Raw genomic sequence first — 24113 nt, 5'->3', positions numbered from 1 at the left:
GCTGAGAAAAGGATCTTTTTCTAGGGTAAAGCAGAACACTCATTCTTACAGACATCTGTTTGTCTTGGGTAGACAGAGGTGCTGGTGTGATCCCACAGTTTTGATACCGATAATATGAAAAACATAAGCTTACCTTCCTTCCAGAAGCTCCATCTTCCCCTGGTACTCCAGGCTGCCCCGGGAGCCCCACTGTACCTGGCTCCCCCTGGTGGATAAAAAAAATTTTTATTTCAGTGGCATGTCCTCATGGTGCACTTCCATTTTGAGGTATTGAATATGTCTTATAATACTGAGAAAGGCCTCTGAAAGAAGAAATGTAATTAGCAACTAAACTTCTCAACACACAAAGCCAAAGTCCATGTGGATAAAAGACAACTTTAAAAAGCAAAGCGTAAAATTTTCAGAAAGCTACAAGAGAATATTTTCATGACTTTAAGGTGTCTTAAAATAATATTTTAAAAGCACAAGACATAAAATGAGAGACATACATCAAAATATCAAGCTATAAATTAAAAGAAAAAGTGTCAGTTACAACCTAGGCAAAGGTATTTGTAATCCTGCCAACAAAAGCTTAACATCCACACATACAAAGAACTCTAACAATAAAAACCTAGCATAAAGTATCAAAGATCCTTAGGAATTTACAAAGGGAAAAGCTGAAGGTCCACCAAGCACATGAAAAAGCTGTTTATTTAGTTTTCAGGGAATAATGATGAAATTATTTTTGCATATTTCCAACTTTTCAGTTAAGACAAGGATACATTGTGGGCAAGAGGTGATGTGATGTCCACGTGAGACAGTATTGCTGCAGCATCGAAAATTACAGTTCCTTCAAATCCCAAACCAGATCTTACCAATGGATAGGACATTCTCCACAGTTGAGTGGAGAATGGAGAGTGGGGACTGACTTTCACATGAACTCTGGTGCACCATATTTGACTACATCCACTGGATGGGGAGACCTGGTGGCACTCAGAGGAAGGATAGCAGGCTACCAAGAAGAGATTTGATACCCTATGAGCATATACAGGGGGAGGAGGTCCCCCCCAGTCACAGTCATAGGGGAAGGGAGTAAGGGAAAAATGGGAGGGAGGGAGGAATGGGAGGATACAAGGGATGGGATAACAACTGAGATGTAATATGAATAAATTAATAAAAAAGATATTTTAAAAATTACAGTTCCACCTCTGTGTGCTTTTGATAAGTCAGAGAAACTTGTAGTCTAGCGTATACAAAAGAAAATGTGGCGTGTTTATGGTAGAAGCATGGGAAAAGTCAGACATGAGAAGCACTTTAAATATCACAAACAGGAAAATGAGTAAACATGAAATGAGATATTTGCATACAGCGAAGTTGCTTGTTTGTTTGTTTTTTAAGTGAGAGAAACTAAGATTAACTGAAAAAACTGGGATTTAAACCCAGGTAGACTAACTGATGATCCTTAACATAGACTGTCTCTCTAGACTAATGTGTGAATTATACATATGTATATACTTAGCACTTAACATAGTGTATATCGTATCAAAACCACACAGACTGACAGCTTTTATTACTTTTTAATACATTATTATTATGAATATACTATTATGATCTTTTACGATTACATCTTTCCACATATGTGATATGTATGTCCTTGTTGAGCTTACATCTGATGCATTCTCCTGGTATCCAAGTTTTATAAGATTTTTGTCAATGACAGTTTAACAACAGTGAAGCTAAAAGCTCAGTGTGGCTGAAGAGAACCTATATACATACCTTCAGGGTGAGTGACAGACCTGTAAAGTTCATATCAAGCAGTTATTCATGCCTTCAGCATGATTTGAGGCCCACCATGTTGTCAAAATTGACATCCAATGACAAATGAGATGAACAAGATCCCTGTCCCCAGGAAAGTATAAATTTTATAACAACTCTGCCCAATGAAGACACCAAGAAAGCTAAGCAAATAATAAATACACTTCTCTTTTGAACCACATTTTAAATTTAAGGTGGTGGGTGCATGCTCTTTCTTGCATTGTCTAGTAGTATCTTACAAGCAACTGACTCACCTTTGGACCCTGTACTCCAATTCCCATTGGTCCTCTAGGGCCTGTTGGTCCCATTTGGCCTACTTCTCCCTGGGCAGGAAAGAATATTTAAATACGGAAGGAAAATAAAACATTCCTGCCTTTTATTTCCTCGGAGCTTTTGTATATCAACAAAGTGAGATGATTTTATGTACTTAATTCACACACGCACAGGATGATAGTTATATATGAAGTTCCGTCAATTACAAGAACTCTTAATGCAAGTTTGACTTAAAATATAGGCCACATGGTCTATACCTGTAGGGATACCTTGAAAAGATATACAGTTACATTACATAACAGCTAAACCAATACATGGAACTCCCAGGTGATCTCTGACTAAGAGCAACATCAAAACCAGAGAACATCCTGAGCTCTCAGTGATGAGCCCCAAGTCAAACCTCAAATGGCACGAGCTCCTGTAATCACAGCACTAAGGAGGCAGAGACAGGGAGGTCCTAAGTCAGAGACTAACTAGGTCTATACAGAAAGACCTCGTATTCCCCTACACACCAAAACAATAAACAAACAAACAAGCAAACAAAGATTAAGGGTAGAAATGATGTCTTTCTTCTTATATGTGTGCTCCAAGGTAAGCAAGCATCTCTGAGAAGTTTCTTTCTTTCTTTCTTTCTTTCTTTCTTTCTTTCTTTCTTTCTTTCTTTCTTTCTTATTTCTTTAATGAATAGTGACCCTTGAAGCAATATGGAAGGTATCTAATTACATAATTACTGCCTCTCTTTGAGAGATGAATAAGAGTTCCAAATTAAGGGATAATTTGGGTCTAAAGTTCAAGGAAAGCACTCACTCTTACAATCATTTCTGTCTCCACTTTTTTGTTGAACCCACTGAGGGAATGCTGGTGAGAATAAAAGCTCACCAACCCAGAGATGGTGGCCTATTTGCACTGCTAGAATAGGGTCTCAATCATTAAAAATTAAAAACAAGATATAGATAAAGGTTATGAAAGTGAATACGTTTTAAACCAAGAAGAATATGTATTATCCATTCCAAGTCATTAACAGTACCAGTATCATTTGGCACAGAAGGTTCTGATTTTAAGTTAATTCCATCTGTTCTCTTATATAGTCATTGAACATTAATCATGAACAACTATACCGATTATACTATAAATGTATTATTTTGTCATTAAAAAGATTACCTTAGAGCCAGGTAAGCCTTGTCCTGGGGGTCCTTGTGGACCAGGTGGACCAGTTGGACCTTGGATCCCCTTTAGAATAAAAGTTTTAAATGTGATTAGTTAAATTAAGATGTCATGTGTCTTCTAAAGTGAAAATGTAGCTCTCCATTACAAATTGATGACACCACACCATCTATTGACTGGACTTTTGGGCACTTCTAATCAAACCCATTGTTTAAACCCCAATGCATATACCTCTGTGATAATCAGAGACATTTTAGTTGGCTCACATGAGTACCTGGAATAAATTCCATTCTTCCAGTAAACACCTTTACTCCCAGGACTTGGGAGGCAGTAAGAGGCCAACCTCTATGAGTTTGAGAGCAACCTGTTCTATATAGTGAGTTCCAGACCAGCCAATGCTACATAACAAGAGCTTGACTCAAAAAGCAAAATAAAAAATATATACTTCCTCATGCCTGGTAGTGTCAGGTGTGGATATGTGGACTAGATTATAGCTATTAGGAAGTGGGTGGAGTGAGTACAAAAGTTCTCATCCTTTCTAAAGAAAGAAGTATTCATGGTCCTTCTCTTCTTCCTGTGGATAGAGCCAAGCAGATGTCCTGCACCATGTAGATGAAAACACTCCCCAGGGAGGTAGGCTAGCAAGAACAAAGATGCCTGGACCCTGGCCCAGTGTAGACTGATGGACCCAGCCTATGCCCCAGCTTGCAATTTCTAATATAAAAAGGGAAATTCCATAGTGCTGAACCAATCCATATCTCTCATCTCATGCAGAGAAACACATTTCCTAGTTGGATGCAATAGTAAGTTGAGGACATGATCTGGACTCTAAAAAGCAAGCCGACAGACAGAAACATGTTTAAACACATGGCTCCTCCCTCCACTGTAGGTAAAATGGGGTAGAAGAACGTAGTGCTTATGAACTTCTTTCCTGGAGAAAGCTTTCTAGATCTCAAGGTATTTTCTTTGTAGAAAATGGGAAGGTGTTTGGTGGCAACTTTCTTTACTCTGATCTAGAAGGAAGACCTCAGAGGAGACATTTGTAGTTTGATTTTGGTTTGAGGGACACAGAGGACTATTTTTCTGACTCAGGCCCTAGAAATCTAACATGGTCTGTGGTGGTCCAAAGAGGCCAGACTGGGAATCATGCTGCATACCCAGGGTTTGTCAGAGCAGAGGCATGTCAACTTTTCCTGTTGGTGAAATGCATGAGAAGTAGGGAGCAGGCAAGAGTGGCCTGCAACTATTTTGAGTCTTGTCCAGGTGACTTCAAGGGGCACCAGAACTGCAGTCAAAGGAATAAAGCACCAGCAAAACCAGGCTAGTAGCAGATGCATCCAGAAGAAGTTTCTCATCCACATCCTGGGAGGGCTGCCTACAGGCCTAATGAGAGAATCCCATGGGGAGAGGTCAGAACATGTCTCCCCAAACCCTGACAGCCAAAGCCGTGTGCCACAGAAACAGTCAGGAAAGAACTTTCACGTTTCTGCCCAGTCGCTCTCCACCTCAGCCTAGGAACAAGGAGGCCTCCTCATCCCTCCAGCCTGTACCAGCTAATGAAGATGAAGAGAAAGTTAACAGTCACCAGGAAAGATTTTTGTTTCTTTTTGACCAAATATAGAATTAAATCTGATATTTGCAATATACAGCAATCCTACGACTTCCATTGTCAAAAAGTGATCCAAGGAGTGTGTGCTCGGCTGGAAAGGTCATTCAGTGGTAGGAAAGTGAAGACCTGACCTCCTACTGGGAAAAAAATTTTAAAGATTATCAAGCAGAAAACAAATTATGCTTGTTTGCATGCCACAAACTGTAACTATGGAAATGATGTTTATAAAACATTATTAATTTATACTTATATAATGCAAAAAGTCATCCCTTTTTGCTCCAGTTAGATAATATAACTGCTTGTTCATTTTTGAAATGTAAGTATTGGGGTTGGAGAGTTAGCTCAGTAGTACTTGCTACTCCTACAGAATATTTAAGTTCATGGTACCCACATAGTACTGACAATCATCTATAACTTCAGTTCTATGGACTCTGATGCCCTTTTCTGGCCTCTGTAAGTAAAAGGCATGCATATAGTGTACATACATGTGTGCAGGCAGACATTCATATATATAAAATAAAAGTAAACACATTTTAAGATAAGATAGAAATATCATCCATTGTTCTTTAATCAATGAGACTGAACAGTCCACACAATGTTGGGGAGCTACCATGTTTCCAGGAAGAAGTTTCTCCAACTTGTATAACTGTCCACAAATATCCCTTATTGGACAAGGAAGAAAACACCACGGCATGTACATGCTTCATGTGCACCTATATATCTGTATATGGTTACTTGTATTCTATCTTATTCTGTAAAATATCTGCGATGATAAAGTATCTAAACGTTTAATGACATCCACAGACTGTTTGAAGGACATTTTGTCTGTGAGTTGCTAAAAACAATTTCCTCATAAATAGATGAGTGGAGAAATATATTTCTAAGCAAGTCATGGAGAAATTATGAGCACAAGAGCATGCTAGCTTAAGGTTAAGAACAGACCTGAGTGCTTAAACAGAGATTAAGTTTAAGTACCGTTTATGCCATTTCTCTTAAAAGAGTAAATAATTTTTATCCTTGTGCAGAGAAATTTGCAAACACCACCTTCTGTTTACTCTCCTTTAAGTGTCAACCCCATAAAGACATTTTGCCTTTAAGACTTTTTTCTTTTGTAATAAAAAAAAGGGCATACAAATCAGAAAAATTAAAAAAAAAATTCAACTATGAGTAACAATCTCCATCAAGAACTGACATTCAAAGGAAACAGGAAGCCCGGAAGCCACAGGTGGGAGGTCCAGAATCCACAGACCATCTGGACAGATTGCTCTGTCTTTGAACCTCATTGTCGGTCCCAGATTTGTATCTCAGCCCCAACAAACCACAGACACCAGGAATGTAACAGTGCAGCCAGGATCCTAGGACAGGAAGGTAACCCTGCAGGGCCCAGCAGACAAACTACAGTCTTGAGAGTCAATCTGGGACCATCGGTAGCCAGAATGCCCAGGTCTTAATTATTACCTCGATACTTATTTACAGAACGACCTTAATGTCTTCTGCACCTTAATCCTCCCAGCGCATTAGACTGGGAACTCTGCCAAGGGTGAGCAAGTGGGAACAGGAGTAGTTGCCAACCTTAGTGTTGCTTGGGACAACAAAGTATGCAGTAATAGCGATAAAGAATTCTTAGGAATAAACTTATCGTTAGAGGTCAACGATGAGATTTGGAATGACCTCACATTCAAAACCTTTTTCTTCCCTTATCACTAGAGGTCAAGAAAGTATTATGCATTCTCCAGGCAACATAGCATAGCAATTCAAACCATAGCCACAAATTTTAATCAAGTGTGCTTGCCACTTTCTAACCAGGGCAATAAGCCTGTATTTTCTGGAGGCTTTGATTAAATGAGACTGCACAGCTAAAAGCCAACGGTGAACAATGGTAGCTAATGTTAATATCCAGCTCTCACACCATTTACATTTGGCCAGTTCTCCAGCTTCCCTGAATACCAGAAGATTTTAGAAGCAGTTCCGACTCTGAGCGTATAGACAGCCTTCTGCCCCCACATCCTTTACAAACAAATCCCACCATGCGCTGCGTCCAGCTCCCCAGGGTTTGCGGCAAGCCTCCTTGGAAGCGGCAACGTCTCTGTTGAGAAGGCCTCCTCTCAGAGCTGTGAGGCTCCTCAGCTGCCATGCCTTAGGATACCCTTGGGACACTGTCTTTGGGAAGAAGGTCTTTATGTTAAGTGGTCACCTTTGATTCTGGTGCTTATTTAAATCCCAATACTATGTTTACGTAGGTGAATGGTTAGGGCTTGTGAAATGCTCCTCTGCTGGCATTGGGGCTGAGAATGTGGTCACTTTAAAGAGGAAGGCACACAGAAGCCAGCAGGTAAGAAAATACTTCTCTCTCAAAGGGAGGGAGGCTACAAATGTAAAATATTATACCAGAACACTTACCTATTAATAAGGTCTTAATATCGGAAGGCATAGCACCAAGAAACACATAATTTTTTTTAAACCTCTGAACATCCTAAAGTTATAATATCCTCACGATACAATTTTATCCTTCCCGGCATTATTCTGTACTTGAACTCCATTGGAATTCAATTGCCAAGGGAACAGAGGTGCTTGCAGGCCTGGCCTGAGTGCAAGGGCTTGGATGAATGTTGCGTGCCAAGGGAGAAGGAGCACGCACTACCCACCTGCTCTCCTTGACTTCCGATGCCAGGAATACCTGCTGGTCCCTGGGGTCCCACAGGGCCCGAATCCCCCTGTCAAAATATGAGTAGACAAACGTTCATTCACACATGATAATCTGGAATTGGCCTAGCTTAAAGCCTATCTTTATACTTTTAACAAATTCAACATGGGAAATATACAATCTTTTATTCCCTTTAACAATGTATAGTCCAAATTTACCAAAACGGTTAGCGGTATACTCATTGTTTCATCTAAATTGGCTATCTTTGGTGAAATTTTATTATCTATTTTAGTTTTTTGAGATTATAATATAAGTACATCATTTACTCCTTTCCTCTCTGCCCTGAAATCCCTCCCACATACCCCTTCATGCTCTCTTTCTAATCATGACCACCTTTTTATTAATTGTTGTGATATATATATTTTTTTTCCTGAGTACATAAAGACAACCTAGAATTTGTATCAGATTGTGTTCTTTAGCCATTTCTCTCACAACCCAAATCATCTAAAGTAATTATAGAGACTCAAATCTTTCCTTATGGAGTATAGCTAATATTTAAATGTTTAAGATTAATAAAATGTGAGAAAAATAACATTTGAAAGATAAATTGGAGAAAAGTATTTCTTAAAATTTTCCAGTGATATATCAAAAATTAAGGTATGAAAGGCAACAAAACAAAAGAATTGAAACTTCTCCAAGAAAACCAGTGAAGGCAGGTGTGGTGTCACACTCCTTTAGTCCTGCCACTCAGGAAACTGAGGCAGGCGGATCTCTGTGAGTTGGATGCCAGTCTGCTCTACATAGCAAGTTCTAGGCCATCCAGGACTACACAGTGAGACCCTATCTCCAAGAAATGTCTATGTGTGTGAGGAAAACAGTATTGACCGTTATTCTACAAATCTTTCTATAAAATTCTCTTGCGTTCTCATTGTGTGCCAGGAACTGTTCCAAGCATAGTTCAAACATAGGAAACATGGATCAACACACCCCCAAATTTCCATCCTCAGTAGAGCTTACAGAACAGAATGAGAAAGAACAGGTAAAAAAAAAAAAACATACTATTTTGAATGGTGGTCTGTGCTTAGAAAAAATTCTAAGCAAGGGAGGCAGATTAACTATTGAAATGCTGGACGGGATGGCCTTGTTGTTAAAAGGAAGATCGAAATATGAGGGAAGGATTCCAGTCAGAACATACAGCTAGTAGAAGGATGATGACTGACTGAACAGGAAACAGGAAAAGAGACAGCTTGGGTGGTGTGCCTGTCAATGAAGACAACTTAAGCCAATGATGTCAGAGAAGTCTGGCAGTGCGCCGGGCAGAGTACCTACAGGGACTGACACGGTGATACGGACCCTGGATCTCCTATGAGAGAGATAGAAACTAGAGATCAGTTTCCTGCAGGAGAATGGATGGCTTGGAAGGACTCCATGAGAGATGGTGTGGCATGGGAGATGGTGTGGTATGGGCCAGCAGGAGTGGGCCCTAGGCTGCTTATGAAGTAGAGATAACAGAATTTGCTATAGACTGGGATGAATCTCCAAGGTTTATAACGTAGGAGAGCTACCACTTACTGAGAAAGAGAACATAAAGAAGCAAGGCTGGAGGTGGGGGTGATACCTGGAGCTCAGTCCCAGCCTGGTTAAATCTGGGGAGCCTGAAACTGACATCTAATGAAGGCACTAAATGGGAGAGATTGGGCTAAGGATTTCCATTTGAGGCCCTCAAAACAAAGGCAACAATTAGTACCATGCCTGGGTGGTGTTACCAAGAGACAGAGAAGGGCAGAGGCAAGCCCTCCGAGAACTCCAGTCTTTAGAGGTCAGACAGAGGGCTGCAAAGTGGACTAAGATGAACATCCAGAGAGACCATGTAAAGAGAGTGTTTCAAAGGGGGAGGGGTCAGTGAGTGCTACAATTAGGTCAAGTACACCTACTGAAAACTAATCTATTGAGCAGAAGAGAAAAGCAAGCTTGTGTCTACTTTAAGGGCAACTACATTTAGACTACATCAGGGGGAGCAAATGGTTTTTTGGCAGAGAATTCGTTATTGAATTTAAGGCCTCATTCATGTGAGGCAAGCTCTCTATTCCTGAGATGCCTTTTATTTTGATAGACAAGCTCTTGAAGTTGCTTTCATTAAACTTGAATTTACTCCTTGGTCCAAGTCAGACCTTGAACTTGTGATATCCCTGCCTAAGCCTCCAGAGTAGCTGGAATTACAGGCCTGCATCTCCAGGTCCAGTTGGCATATCTTTTCTTATAAAATTAGATAATGAATCATTTGGCCTAACAGGCAACATAAAGTCTGTTTTGTAACTGAAAGTTGTTGCTTTAGTGGCATGAAAACAGCCATAGGTAAAAGGTAAATGACTAGGTGCTCATAACATTTGGTTTAAAAACATAGGCAGGCAACTTGGGATAGTTGTTTATTGTTAAAAATCATATAATTGGATCAGGTTTTATAAAAAGTGAAAGTATGTTCAACATGTGTCAATACATCCTCTAGAATAACAATTTGTCCAGTTTTGATTCAGAGAGAGACTGTCCTGATTTAGAACTTGCTCTCTTCTTCTCTAGGGGCCCTGTACTAGGTCGGTTTCATGCCTTGTCTAGTTCAATCATCTTTATAACTCCTTGCTGTGTCTCCACCTCCCAGATGACCTTCAAGAACCCCCACCATGTCCCGTAGCACGGTACATGTCAGATGGCAGCAGTCAGCCTCAAGCCTGCTGACTCCAGCACCCAACACCAAACCAATAATCTGCAAATTGTCAATAAAGAAAGCAAAGGCCGCCTTTCTGCAGAGTTTACAATTAAACGTCTGTGCTGTCATCAATGCTTATTCTAGCTAGCAGTACTCATGACAGCTAAGTTACAAAGCCAGTTTAGATGTTTAACAACACAGAAATGGGGAAGGAAAATGTGATGCATATACATAATGCAACACAACTCCTTCAGCCATAAAGAATAAAGTTATATCATTTGCAAAACCAAAAACAAATCAAAAAAATTTTTTTTTTGCTGTGAGTCTAGCTTTTAACAGCTGATTCATCTCTCCAGTTCTCCACTTTAAAAAAACAAACAAACAAATGGAAGCAACTAGGCCAGCAAGATGGCGCATTGGCTAAAGGCTGAGTCTGATCCCTGGAACCAATGTAAAGGTGGAAGGAAGGGAGAACCAAGTCCACAAAGGTGTTCTCTGACCACCACATGGAGTAATTAATAAACAAGTAAGTACTTTAAGTGGATACAACTGAAGAGAATGATACCAAAAGAATTAAGGTAGTCTTAAAAAGACAAATATTGTATATTTTCTCTCATTCATGTGCCTAGATCTTATGTGTTACATAAAATCCTGTATGCCCATGTGACTTGAAAATGGAAACACAACTATCTGTGAGAATTCAGGCAACTACTGGAAGGGAGAGAGTAGCATTGTGGGAAGAGGAATATGCATATATATATATATATATATATATATATATATGTATACATATATATGAAAATGTCTTTATGCTACAAGTATAACAACTAAAATTTTATTAAATAAAATTAACCAGTAAATATCTGTGTCATGAGGACTTCTTTATTTTTTTAACAAATTATATATTAGTGAGCACTTAATGGGAGTATTACATTGTCACCTGAACCACACACCAAAGTTTCTGAACCTCATGTTTTACTTAAAATAATAGGAAAAGAGAAAAGACCAGTAAAGAGAGAGGGGACAGAGTTGGCTTTGTAACAGAACAGCAAATTAAAGCTTTTCTATGTGACAGTGCCCAGGTATTTCAAGGGTTTTTTTTTTCATATGACCACCAGATGTGAAAGTACAAATGCCATGTCATAGCCACACTTGGAAGGCTAATTCTCTGAGCTTGCGACCTTCATGTTCTCATAGCTCCAAAGAAAGAACACCTCATGCATTTCTGAAGTATTTTGCAGATGCTGTTACACCTGGAGCTGAGCAATTTGAACCAAGAATTATATTAGACTTAAAATTTGCCTGACACTCTATCATTATTTTTGCTAATTAGTCCGAAGAGAATATCTCACACATGATTGAAGTTCGATACTTGAGATAATAACAGTTGTTATTATAATACAAATAATATAATTGTATGCTTAGAAGTTGACAGATAAATAACTCATAATTGATATGAGGTGACTAGTTTTTGCCTACAGCACTTTTAACATTTATTTTATTATTCTCTGAGAGCTTCATACATGACTATTGTATTTATGTCATTTCTATCCCACATTCTTTCCACTCTGACTGCTCTTGTATCCTCTAATCCCTTTATAATTCATAACCTCTTCTTTTAATTTGTGTGTGTGTATTCATGAATATATATACATATATATATACATATATATATATATATATATATATATATATATATATCAACCATATAGCATATATCTCTTTCCTCTAGAAGCTTTCACTTCCCATTACTCTTTAGGGCCTGATCAGATTCTAGTAGCTTCTATCACCATCTTTAATTCTACTCCTCACTAGGATCTGGCAGTGAAGCTATAGGGCTGAACAGGAGTTCACAGACCACAAACCCCAGATAATTCTATGGACCAAAAGAGAAACAAGAACACTCTGTCATCAGGTCTGAGTAGAGGCAAATTAATACTGTTCAAATCTCAAGAAATGGTCAGATAGTATGTAAAATTTATGTTGTCTAAAACTGGGTGCTTCTATTGTTTTTCAACCAGTTATTACTCATCCAGGGTCCATTTTTCTATAATTTCTAGAGGAGACTCATTAAAATGCTCAATCATAAAGTTACCTCCGTTCCCTGAAAGCATCTACTACAACACCAGCTTGTGCTTTTGTGAGTGGTCTCCAAACCACCCAACACAAGCCCAGTGTCTGTGTAACGCTTGGTCCTGAGCTGCTAATGGCTCCCACCAGCATGCGTCTCCCTTATTCCAATGAACCAATAACCTTTACCTAACAACTAAAGGACAGCAACTATATTCTTAAACAATTCCCGTACTCTAGCCCCATTTAAAGGTGATAATTTTGAGTGAGAATCTAATGATGGATACATAGATAAATAATCATATAATAGATTATAGTCAATGTGCTTTTTTAATTTTTAAGATCATAATGCGACTGCATCATTTCTCCTTCCTTTTCTTCCCTCGACGAATATACTTTCAACAGTTGTTTTCTTTACCAACAAGTGTCTTTTGCTAATATCTTGTTTCAAAGATGTATTGTTGCTGACAGAATGCATTGACAGTTGAAACTGAAATAGGTAAGGAATTATTTGAAATATAAATAATGTGAATTTCCACATCATAATTCACCCTGCATAGTAAAATACCTCACAACTGCTAGTTTATAATTACCTAGATCTGTGTGGGATGGTTGTCATATTATATGCAACTCAAACTGTACATGAATAAAGAGCAATGTCAAAAGTAATTTTATTTTATAATGGCTCCCATTATATACTTTATATTCAATACCTTATCCCCTTTGATTGACAGTCCTTGCAAACCTTGTGGGCCAATTGGTCCTTCAGAACCCTTTTCACCCTAAAAGCAAATCGCAAAGGTATCAGTACCCAAAGAAAAATAAGACTTTAAAAAGAGTTTACATTATACTTATTGAGAATTATGATCCAAATTTTTGTAAAGATTTATTTATTTATTGTACATGAGTGCTTTATCTGCAGAAGAGGGCATCAGATCACATTATAGATGGTTGTGAGCCACCATGTGGTTGCTGGGAATTGAACTCAGGACCTCTGGAAGAGCAGGTGGAGTTCTTAACCACTGAGCCATCTCTCCAGCTCCAAATTATTTTTTTAAATCAAGCATCCAAACTTACTGCTTATTCCAAATGAGTAATTCTGACATTGAGACTTACAACTCAGAGAAAAGATTAGTTTCAACATTTAAACAGGAATAAGTCTATCCTCAAAATTCATGAATACACCACCACTCAAGCTGGAAAAGAGCTAAATTCCAATCTCATTAGAGACTCCATCAGTCATGTAATGTGACCAATGACAGCATGCCTCTTTTCTTTACTAGTGATGAAAATGAATCTATGGTGCTAAGGAAAATTCATATCTCCTATAAACTAATACTTGCTAGAATTGCATTACTGATTCAGTGCTTTGTGTCTGAGTCTATAAAAATTTCTTGAAAATTTAAGTTTATAAGATTCCTGAAAAATCTTGAATAAGCTACAATATCACATGACTCAATCAGAAATGACATTCAGTTAATGAACTTATTGAAACTATGAGTCAAAACAAAGGTTTCCTAAGAAACAGTGAACTATGATTACATTCCTCTCCATAGCCATATGTGACCCATAATTTAATTCTCAATTTGACACAATGTACGATCAACTGGGAAGAGTCTCCAAAGATTGTCTACATTGGATTGATTGGTCTGTGGATGTGTCTGTGGAGGCCTTAAGTCAGTTTGTCAGTGTGGGAAGATACAGCCCACTGTGGGTAGCACCATTCCCTAAGAGAGGGTTCTTAATTACGTAAGAATGAAGAAATAGAACTGAGCATACACAAGCGAGCAATTGAGCGAGCGTGCATGCATTCTCTCTTCTTCTTGATTGCAGATGTGTGTGACCAGCTCTCTCAAGCTCCTGTTGCTTTTATTTTGCTGCAATGATGGACTGCAACCTGAAATTCTGAGCTAAATAAACCTTTTACTTTAAGTGGCTTCTTGTCAAGATATTTTATCACAGAAACAGAAATAAAACCAAAACATCATAATTTAACTACTTATTTCCTACATCATTGCAAATTAGCTACCTATAGAAAACTCCCATTAGTTTCCCTGGTGAGAGAATAAAGTGTTCTAATTGTTACCCAGAATGTGGTCATGTATACTTAATCCTAAAGTACCACTGTCATTTCCTTAATAAGCTGGGAGCCAATACAGTGCTATTGGGTTATTATATTCTAGAGAGTATCACATATAATTTTATGTGTTTGGAAGATTTGCCTGCACACATGTCTGTGTACCATATGCATGCCCGATCCCATCAGAGGCCAGAAGAGGGCATCAGATCCCCTAGAGATGAAATTACATGTGGTCATGAGCGACCATGCAAGTGCTGGGAATCAAACTTGGGTCCTCTAGAAGAGCAGTTAATACTCTTAATTGCTAAGCCATCTCTCTAGGCCCCCACTATGTAAAAAAATTTGTATTATGTTAAAATATGTTGGGTATGTCATTGAGGCAAGCCCTGGAATACTGTACTTTCTGGTATTTTAGTATTTAACATCTCTCTCTCTCTCTCTCTCTCTCTCTCTCTCTCTCTCTCTCTCTCTCTTACACACACACACACACACACACACACACACACACACACACATACACACACACACACACACACACACACCACTTTAACATGCAGAGATATAAAGAAAATCTGGCTACGCAATCTTAATTTTTTAGGTTGCTTAGGTTAAAATAAATAGAAATCTACTAGGTGCCAAAATATTTAAGAAACTACATATTGCAACTTTTTGAAATATAATATTTATAATAACGTTTGGTATGTATTTTTAAGAGTGATTCTTTGGATAGTTAAAGATTTTATTTGTAAGGTCACATTGTTTAAGATAATTTTTTTTTCGTTTTATAACAAATTTAACAAGGACAGATTATAAAATAAACTGAGCAGTCATTCACAATTTAGTGTCTATTACTTTAGCTAACTGCTTTCCCTTCTTAAAATGTGGGCTTCTCATGGGTACCAAATGTTGATCATGGTAGAAAGATATAAGAATGAGATGCCTAGAGCTCAGATCTCAGAGCTCAGTGGTTTGAAAGAATGACACTTGTACAGCATCTTAGACACCTGGAGAGCAGCATATGACACCTATACAGGGTCTTAGACAGTTGGAGAGCAGCATGTAGCTCTCAGGACTGTGTGTGTACATCAACATGTATGTTTCAGAGAAAGACTTTAGAAATAAAACAGAATTCAAGTGTATGTCCTATTCTGAAATTTTGTGGCTAGGGCCCAAAGTGCCTTAGAAAACTATTTCCTATGTGGCTTCTGGCAGTTATACTGTAGACTGAAGACCAGGGGTTGGCCAACCATAAACCACTAACCAGACCTCACTGTCTACTTTTGTCAATATGGTTTTATTGGTCAACCACAAGCCATCGTTTATACATTGTTTGTGGCTATTTTCAGACTACAACAGAGCTGGGTCATTGAAACAGTTATCAATGGCTCATAAAGCCTGAAGTACCTGCTATTTTGGGCCTTTATGGAAAGAACTGCCAACGCATGGGGTACAAGCAGCAGTGGGAAGGCCATTTCCCAACTCCAGGTCAAAGGCAGGTCTTTCAGAATGTCTTGTTCTTTGTGATAAAGTTATTTTTCTTACAATGTTGATGGCAATACTATTAAAACTGGGGTGTCAGACTTGCTTTCTCATATGTATTTAGTAAAACAAAGCTGTAAGCCAAGAGCTGCCATAGCTGAACTCAGTAATTTAACTTTTGAACCAAAAAAAAAAAAATTGTATGTAGCTTTAGTGCCTATACACTAAGATAATTTTCTAATTAATATACAGTAATTAAATGAAAGTGCAAATCTGCTGATTACTTACTTTATAATTATACATTTCATGCCTGTGTGCTTTCATGTTACAGGGAAAAGTGTACATTCTTTTACTCAATAGAGTGAAAACGGCCAGGAGGAAACTGAGCTTCTAACAATTTATACTTCATGGCCATGTGAGACAAAGCACCTTTTCCAATGTTTCAGAGGCTTTTGTTACCTTTGGTCCTGGAAATCCTTCTCCTGGTGGACCCCTCTCTCCTAGTGCTCCCTCCGGACCACGGGGACCCTGGTTAGGGAAGGGGAGAATGGGAGGTGAGAAGACGGGAGGAAAAAGAAGAGAGTGGTTAACTTCAGTTCCCACAGACTCAGCCCCCACTCCATTTCTAGTAAGGTCCCTTGTAGAACAATCCATATGGATGAGCTGTGAGGACCTGTAAAGAAAAGCATTCTCACTGAATTCAATAGTCCTTTTCTCTGAATGGCAAAAGAGCTTCTAGCTGTCTTCAAATTAGAACTGATTGTTTTTGTCTGTGAGGGCTACTCAGTGAGCCTCGGGGTTCATCCATGTCCTCCTCAACAGTGCTGGGGTTACAGATGTGCATTGCTGTGTTTGCAGTGTGTGGGCTTTGGAGCCTGTGGGCAATTCACAAGGCAACTCCTGACCCTCACTCTAACTAAAAGAGAAAATAGCTTAAATTGTGTTCAATTTTTTCCTCCTTTTCTATTCCTTTTTTATTTTCAAGAGGAGAGAAATTAGTTGTTGTTTTTGCTTTAGGTAGGGTTTTTCTGTGTAGCCTAGGCTGACCTGGAACTCTCTCTGTAGACCAGAACACCCTCAAACTCACAGGGATCCACCTGCATCTGTCTCCCAAGTGCTGGGATTAAAGGCATGTGCCACCACTGCCAAGCTTGGAGGGAAACTTTTTGATCTTTAAAACTTTTTGTTTGGGGACTGGAGAGATGGTCAGAGATTAAGACAACTAGCTTCTCTTCCATAGGACCTGGTTTGATTCCCAGCATCAACATGGCACCGTACAACTGTCTGTAATTCCAATGTCCACTGCCCTCTCCTGGCCTCCTTGAACATCACGCACACATGTGGTACACAGATATACATGCAGTCAAAAAAAAACCATATACAGTAAGTAAATAAGTATCAAAATATTCCTAGATTTAGGCACTGAGGAGATGGCCAATGGGGTAAGGTAATAGGTGGGCAGTCATGAGGCTTTGAGCTCAGATCTTCAGCACACATGCCAATAGCTTTAGAAATGCTTTCTACGGTAGAGTAGTAACAGGGCAGTACTTAGAATGGTGTATGTGATGCATTCACAGGTAAGAAAACAACCAACAAGCTGTGTGCAGTGACACTTGCCCTTAATCCTAGCGCTTGGGGGGCTGAGGAAGGAAGATACCTGTGAGTTCAAGGCAGCCTGGTCTACATAGCTAGTGCTAGGTTGAGACCCTATCTCAAAAACAAACAAACAAAAATGCTAACTTTATCCCAGTCTTGAATTTTTTTGTTGGTTTTTTCTTAATATCTCATATTTTAAACATTGGTCTTTGTTATTTATGCGTAGCCTACTTAGGAAAGACTTAATTAAAAGCAAAAGAAAAGGCTAATGTGGAATTCAATTTGAATTGGAATGCTTATGGGAAACCTAGCTTTAAACTCCAAAACTTTAATCAAAAGTTTAATGGATGAGCAATTAATTAGAGAAAAAAATTAGTATGAACATAAAAACTAGATTTCAAACTAAGAAGAGCCATGTTAATATCACACAATTTAACAATAACATCATTAACAACTTACTCTTCCATAATGATTTAACAAACAAAAACCAGAATTACATTAAATAAGGGAAATGGCTGTATTTGAGTTCACTCATTCATTCAATAAACATTTGCCAAATGTATTAGTTTGTTTCTCTATTGGTGTGATAAAATGTCATTAACAAAGCAATTTAGAGGGGAGCTTGGCTTGCAAATTACGGTCCATTATCAAGGAAAGCTATGATGTCAGCTTAAGGCAGGAACCTGAAAGCAGGAACTATGGTGCTTACTGGCTTGTTTGTTTGTTTGCTTCTCTTTTTCCTTTCTTATACAGATTAAACCTACCTATGTAGGAATGGTACTGCCCACAGTGGTTTGAGCACTCTGACATCAATTAACACCTACAACATACACACAGGCCAATTCAGTGGGGAAAGTTCCTTAATTTTGAGGTTCCTTTTCCTAGATGACTGCAGCTTGTGTCAGGTAGACAAAAATTAAGCAGCACTACTGATCCCTTGTCTACGTGGCACACAAACACATCATTATTAACCTTGCCTTTACTATTTGTTTTTAAGAGGCCATGTTAATATCGCAATGCAAAACAGCCTCAAAGATTAAAATTCCAAGTCTTTATAATTTTCAACACCTAAAAAAAAATCCAAGTTCTCCTTAAAATTCTAAAAATCTTTTAACTGTGGACTCTTCTAAAATCCAAAATAAGTTACATACTTTTTTTTATTCTAAAAAGGAATAACTAGAGCACCATTACAACCAGATCACAGGAAACCCAAGTTCAGCAGTATAATTCAAATCCTGTATATCAATGTCTGACATTTGTAACTCACTCATGATCTTCTGGGCTCCAAGGGCCTTGGGCAGTCCCACTGCTCCAGCTTTGCTGCCATAGCACACATAGCTGTCTCTTAGCGTCAGGGCAGCTCCACGCCACACCTGTTACCATCTTTGGTCATCATCCTACTGTTCTGTCATCTCCAGTACGCTGGGGTCTCCACTGCAGCTGAGGCTTCACCTTCACTGATGTCCTTTCCAGGCCTCTTCAGGGACTCTTACCCTGCCACCCAGTGCCAAGCCTCAGCTTCTTTCCATGGGCCTTCACGCCCAAGGTTTCCATAGCAACTGAGGCTATACTCTTACCAATAGACTCCTAACCTCTTCAGGAACTCCAAGCCTGCCCCATGGCACCAGGCCTCAGGATCTCTCCATAACCCTTTTAAGTCTTAGGTCTTCACTACAGAGATTTATAGTGACATTTGTGTGTAAAGTTGATTAGGGGTTAATTATGCTAATTCATTTTCATCAGCTTGATACAACTTAGAGTCACTTATGGAGAGAAACTTCAACTAGGGATTGCTTCCATCAGATTGGACTGTGGGCATGTCTGCGGGGCGTGTTTTTTTTCTTGATTAATTCTTGATATGAGTGGGTCTTGCACACTATGGGTGGTGACACCCTGGGCAGGTGGTCCTAAGTTGTACAAGAAAGCATTCTGAACAAGACATGGAGAGCAAGCCAGTAAGCAGCTTTCTCTCTATGACCACTGCTTCGGTTCCTGCCTCTAGGTGTGAGCTTGAGCTCACATTATTGTTTCCCTCAATGATAGACTGTAACCTGCAAGCGGAAATACCCCCCAACTACCACCATGTCCCTTTAGTAATGGTGTTTTATCACAGCAACAGAGCATAGCCTGATACATCAAATACTCACTAGGTAAAAGGAACTGTGCTGGATCTAAGAATGACAGACAGACACACTCCTGGTCTCAAGTAGTAAATAGTCTTTTGTGATAGTTAAAAGCTGATTACAGTGGCTTTTGGCTTGAGATGCCAACAGAAAGTGGTACTACATATTAACATTTCTGAGCTTAAATAATTTATTCTTTCTAATGCTTAACTCTATCCTAACTATTAGTCACCAAATACATCTTTGCTAGGGTTGAGTAAAAGAAGTGGTTTTGAATTCCACAACTGCTGCACCTGCCCTTCTCTACAAATCTGTACAAAATCGAGCCTCTGGGAGATTGGCTTACATTGAACAGTGTGGAGAGGGACATGCTGAGCAGAACAAAAACACGTCCTCTTTCCCTCCCCCTCTGCATTTCTAGAACATGTTAGCTAAGGTGAAAGCAAGAACATTAGCACAGTAAGAAACGGTGCATTCCCAGCCCTGAGGACAGAGCTAATGCTCACGGGCACACAGTTAGGTGATTTAAAAACCAGTGATCCAAGGCTTAATCACCACACACTGGAGTCATGTTCTAAACTATCAGTACGCTCTCCAGTCCTTCAGCTAAGTGGACATGAAGGAAAATGGTTATTAACCAGAGAAGAGAAATAGAAGGTACTTGAACTAGATAAATGATGCTCTCAGTTTACTAGGCCCTGCAAACTATCATTTTATGAGGCCATTTTTAGTTGCAAATGGTTATGTTTCATTTTTATTTTTTAATAGCCAATAACGGCCTTGAACTCCTGATCTTCCTACCTTTACCTCCTTAGTCCTGAGATACAATATGAGCTACCGCACCACAGTGGGTTCATACAGTGCTGGGAATTGAACCCAGAGCCTCCTGCGTGCCAGGTGAGAACTCTACCAACTGAGCTACTAGACCCTCAGAACTGTTGTTCCCCTTTAAAGACAAAAAGGCTTCCATTAAATACTCTGCCTTTTGTAAAAGCCATGAGAAGCAATTACAACCACGACAAACCTATTTGGCTTTTACCAAATATATGTAAAATGCACAAAACTAATTAGTACAGTATCATCAGTGAAGAGCTTTATGGGGACATTAACAATGAAGTAAAATATGATTGCTCATTATATTCATAGTATTACTTCCCTTAATAAAACCAAGCATTAAAGATAAGTGTGCCAATACATAGTAAAAATCAGCCATTATCTTCAAACAGTGTCATCTACTTTATTTTTAACCTCAAAGTAATTGGAGTTCTACTTCAGAACTTAGTTTTTATTGAAAGTACTCTGAATAACCTTGCACACACAAAGCAATTGCCCTGAGACTTTTGGCCAATTTACTGTTCACGAGTCAGTTACATTTACCGGATAAGCGCCACACCAGTGGTGATTACACAGAGACCAGGGCTAGCAGTTCAGGGATAGGCATTGGAGCTCAAATGTTACCATGGCTGTCAGCACACTTACAGTACTGTGGTCCCAAGAGTAGTTCTAAATCTTAGATGATAGAAAGGATCCAGCAAAAAGGCAAAAACAAAGCGATTTCAGCAGAATCTTTTCCAATGTTCTTGCTACTTCTTAATAATTAGAAAACTCACATGGTTGATTTTTTTAATCATGACATTTGATACAGCATCTTCGTACTAGACTTTTCCTCATCTTTGTTATGCTCTCTCTTCCCAATAAACCACAGTCCATCACAGGGTCAGTATAATTTGCATAACTTTGGCTTGGAAAACAAGGAAACACACAAGAATTGCATGTTCTGACAATACTGTGAAAGTGCTCTAGCCACACACAGAAGGGCAAGTAGTATAAACTTTTCTCTTAAGTGACTCATAAAGACATAACTGAGCCCAGAGAAACAGCAAAGACCTCAGAGCTCAAAAATAAGAAGTTCACTCTCTATAAACCTCTAAGCTGCTCTTGTGGCCATGAAAACTGGAGAAGAGAATTCCCTGCTCCCTGAGGCACTGGGCAGGTGTTATGCACTGCTAACGCTGTTAAATCACTATGAGAGTTAATGGGGACTTCTTTAAGTTCTTAAGCACTCCTGATGTTCATTTCCTCTAAATGAGTAAATCACTTGAGGTTTGGGACAATCTGACTCCCTAATTAGCAAATATTGGACTCTCACTTGCTGCCCTGGCTGCTTAGAGCAAAAGGACTGCCAATCAAACAGCCAGCCTCCCTGTCCTTATGCCATCACAGCCATCACTTAAGGGCATCTTGAGAGAATTCCACAGTGATCTAATAAAGGCACAGCCCTGGTGAGGGCTATTTGAGATTGTCTGTGGCAGCCTAGATGGACTTAGATGACACTGCAGTTACTTCCACCACGGCCACAAGGGGGGAGCAGACTACGACCCTGAGTGGTGCTAACAAGGCAAAGGCGTGAATGGTGCAAGCACAAGCCTTCATTTGCATATGAGGTAAGGTGGGTTAGATAAAGGATAATTACAAAGAAATTGTAAGCACACTGCAATCATCTCACAGGGTACAATTGTTGGTGGTGGGCAGTGGAATTAACATGGAATGCAGGTCTCTGTCACTGTTAAGACAATAAGGCCAGGGAGAAGGCAGAGTAGGTAAAGGGGATTGCCGCCGAGGCTGATGACTTGAGTTTACTCCCTAGGACCCATGATGAAAGTAGAGAACTGGCCCCTGACATGCATGCCTGCACACACATAAATAATAAACAAAACAGAAGTTTAAAAAGGAAAACAAAATAACATGTAAACCAAAGACTGAACTTACTGCTAATATACCTTCACTCAAAAGAGCTAATAAAAATGCACTTCTGGAAAAAGAAAGAAATTGGCCATGTGGAAAGATGGAAGCCTGGGGACACAGCTCAGTTAGTGGAGCACCTGCCTAGTAGCCAAGAAGCCCAGGGCTTCATCCCAGCACCAGGCAGAGGCAGGAAGGTCAAAAATCCAGGGTCATCCTTGCCTATATAAGAAGCCTGAGGCAATCCTGGGATACATGTACCCCTGTCTATAAAATAAAAGTACAAAAATAAAGAAGGGAGGGGGGCTAAGAAACTGGTAAAGATGTGGGTAAAGATAAATAAATGAAAGCTGAAAAATACTATAACAATAATAAATAATTTAAGTAGAATGAAATAATGTGGGACAGCGTCAATAAGGGACAATAAAGAGATCATAAAATTTGACTCTATAAAGACGTCAAGTTAGGGGACTAAATAGATGGCTCTGCAGTTGGAAATCTTTCTACTGTAGCAGTGAACCCCAATTCAGTTTCCAACACCCATAATAGGGCAGCCCACAACCACCTACAACTCCAGCTCCAGGGGATTCAATGTCTCCTGTGGGCCCCTTAGAGCCCTGAAACCATGTGCAGCACACACACACACGCACGCACGCACGCACTCACGCACACACATACACACGCACAAGGTACTGCACATTTCTGTTGGTGATCATATGAGGGAGTACACAGTGCAAAGCCAAGTCAGGAGGCTACTGTTATGGCTGGCTGCTTTTGCTTCTGACTCAGTGAGTCAGCTACAGTTCCTTGCTCAGAATAAAGACTCCTTGCGAAGTTATGAAGATCCTCATAACAGAAGAGTCATGTTTTATTCATTTCTTCTTCAGATCTCTCTTGACAGAACCCTTTTTTTCCTTTTCCAACAATAGCAGACTTCAAAGCTGCATAAGGTGGAAGCTGTGAATAAAACAGGCTTTATTTTTTCCCATCACCGATCCTAACTTTGGTGCACTCTCCAGAATCATGTAATGAGAACATCCTCAGCCTGGGATCCCAGCCCTCACTGTGCTCAAGGCCACAGGGATATCGGTCCCCATGCATAGACTAGGGGCCTCAATCCAGATCTGTCGCTCCTAGGAAACTTTGACACATGAGAACGCTTTTTCTTTGCCAAGCTAATTAATCCAGTGAGGGATTACAGTGAGAGGAGGCCAGTTGAAAACATTGCACATACACACTATACATGTAGCTTTATTTCAAGCAAGAAAAGTAATGTGGATGTGGTTCTTACATACTTGTAACATAAAAACACAGGAAGTCATCACTTGGGCATTTATTTTTACCAGGATAGAATCTTACTCCCATTTTACTGCAAGCTTTTGTGACTTACTGGCTGTCCAGGTTCACCAACTCCAACTGGTCCCGGAGCTCCTGTCCGTCCCTCCTGGCCCCTTTCTCCCTGAGACAGGAAGATAGAATTTCATGGTGCGTTCTTAAATAAATAGTAAAATGATACAAAATGTGTTGGGGATTTTAACGGGGAAATTTAGCGAAATAGCAAAACTGTTCGTACTTAGGAACATTAAAAACTGTTCAGAGGACCCTAGTTGGCTTAGTTGTGAATTGGAGCAAACAAACTACCCTAAAATGCTCACCAGCTCTTATCTCAATGCACCCCAGTATCTCTGGCACTTCCAAATGATAATGTCAAAATGAGGGACATGATGGCAGTTTCTGAGGTGACTGAGATGGCCAAGGTAAGGTATGCGCTATTCCCACCCACTATCCTGAAATGCCAGCCCTTCTTTGCCCCCTGCGCTGTCCAGTTCATCCCT

General features: G+C 39.5%; 1 protein-coding gene across 1 annotated transcript in view; it reads right to left on the bottom strand.

The window, feature by feature from the left end:
* Positions 1–24113, bottom strand: part of COL28A1 (collagen type XXVIII alpha 1 chain) — a 156968-nt gene that overhangs the window by 85684 nt on the left and 47171 nt on the right. Inside the window, exons 13-19 of the mRNA XM_084786801.1 lie at positions 23669–23737; positions 16277–16345; positions 12972–13040; positions 7486–7554; positions 3229–3297; positions 2049–2117; positions 134–205 (exon numbers count right to left, since the gene is read on the bottom strand). Of these exons, the coding sequence (XP_084642927.1) occupies positions 134–205; positions 2049–2117; positions 3229–3297; positions 7486–7554; positions 12972–13040; positions 16277–16345; positions 23669–23737 (486 nt within the window). The remainder of the gene's footprint in view (positions 1–133; positions 206–2048; positions 2118–3228; positions 3298–7485; positions 7555–12971; positions 13041–16276; positions 16346–23668; positions 23738–24113) is intronic.

The sequence above is a fragment of the Acomys minous genome, assembly GCF_964271855.1.
Source record: "Acomys minous genome assembly, chromosome: 6".
NCBI lineage: Eukaryota > Metazoa > Chordata > Mammalia > Rodentia > Muridae > Acomys > Acomys minous.
The sequence above is the reverse complement of the archived record's forward strand: the minus strand, read 5'-3'. Positions and strand labels throughout refer to the sequence as shown.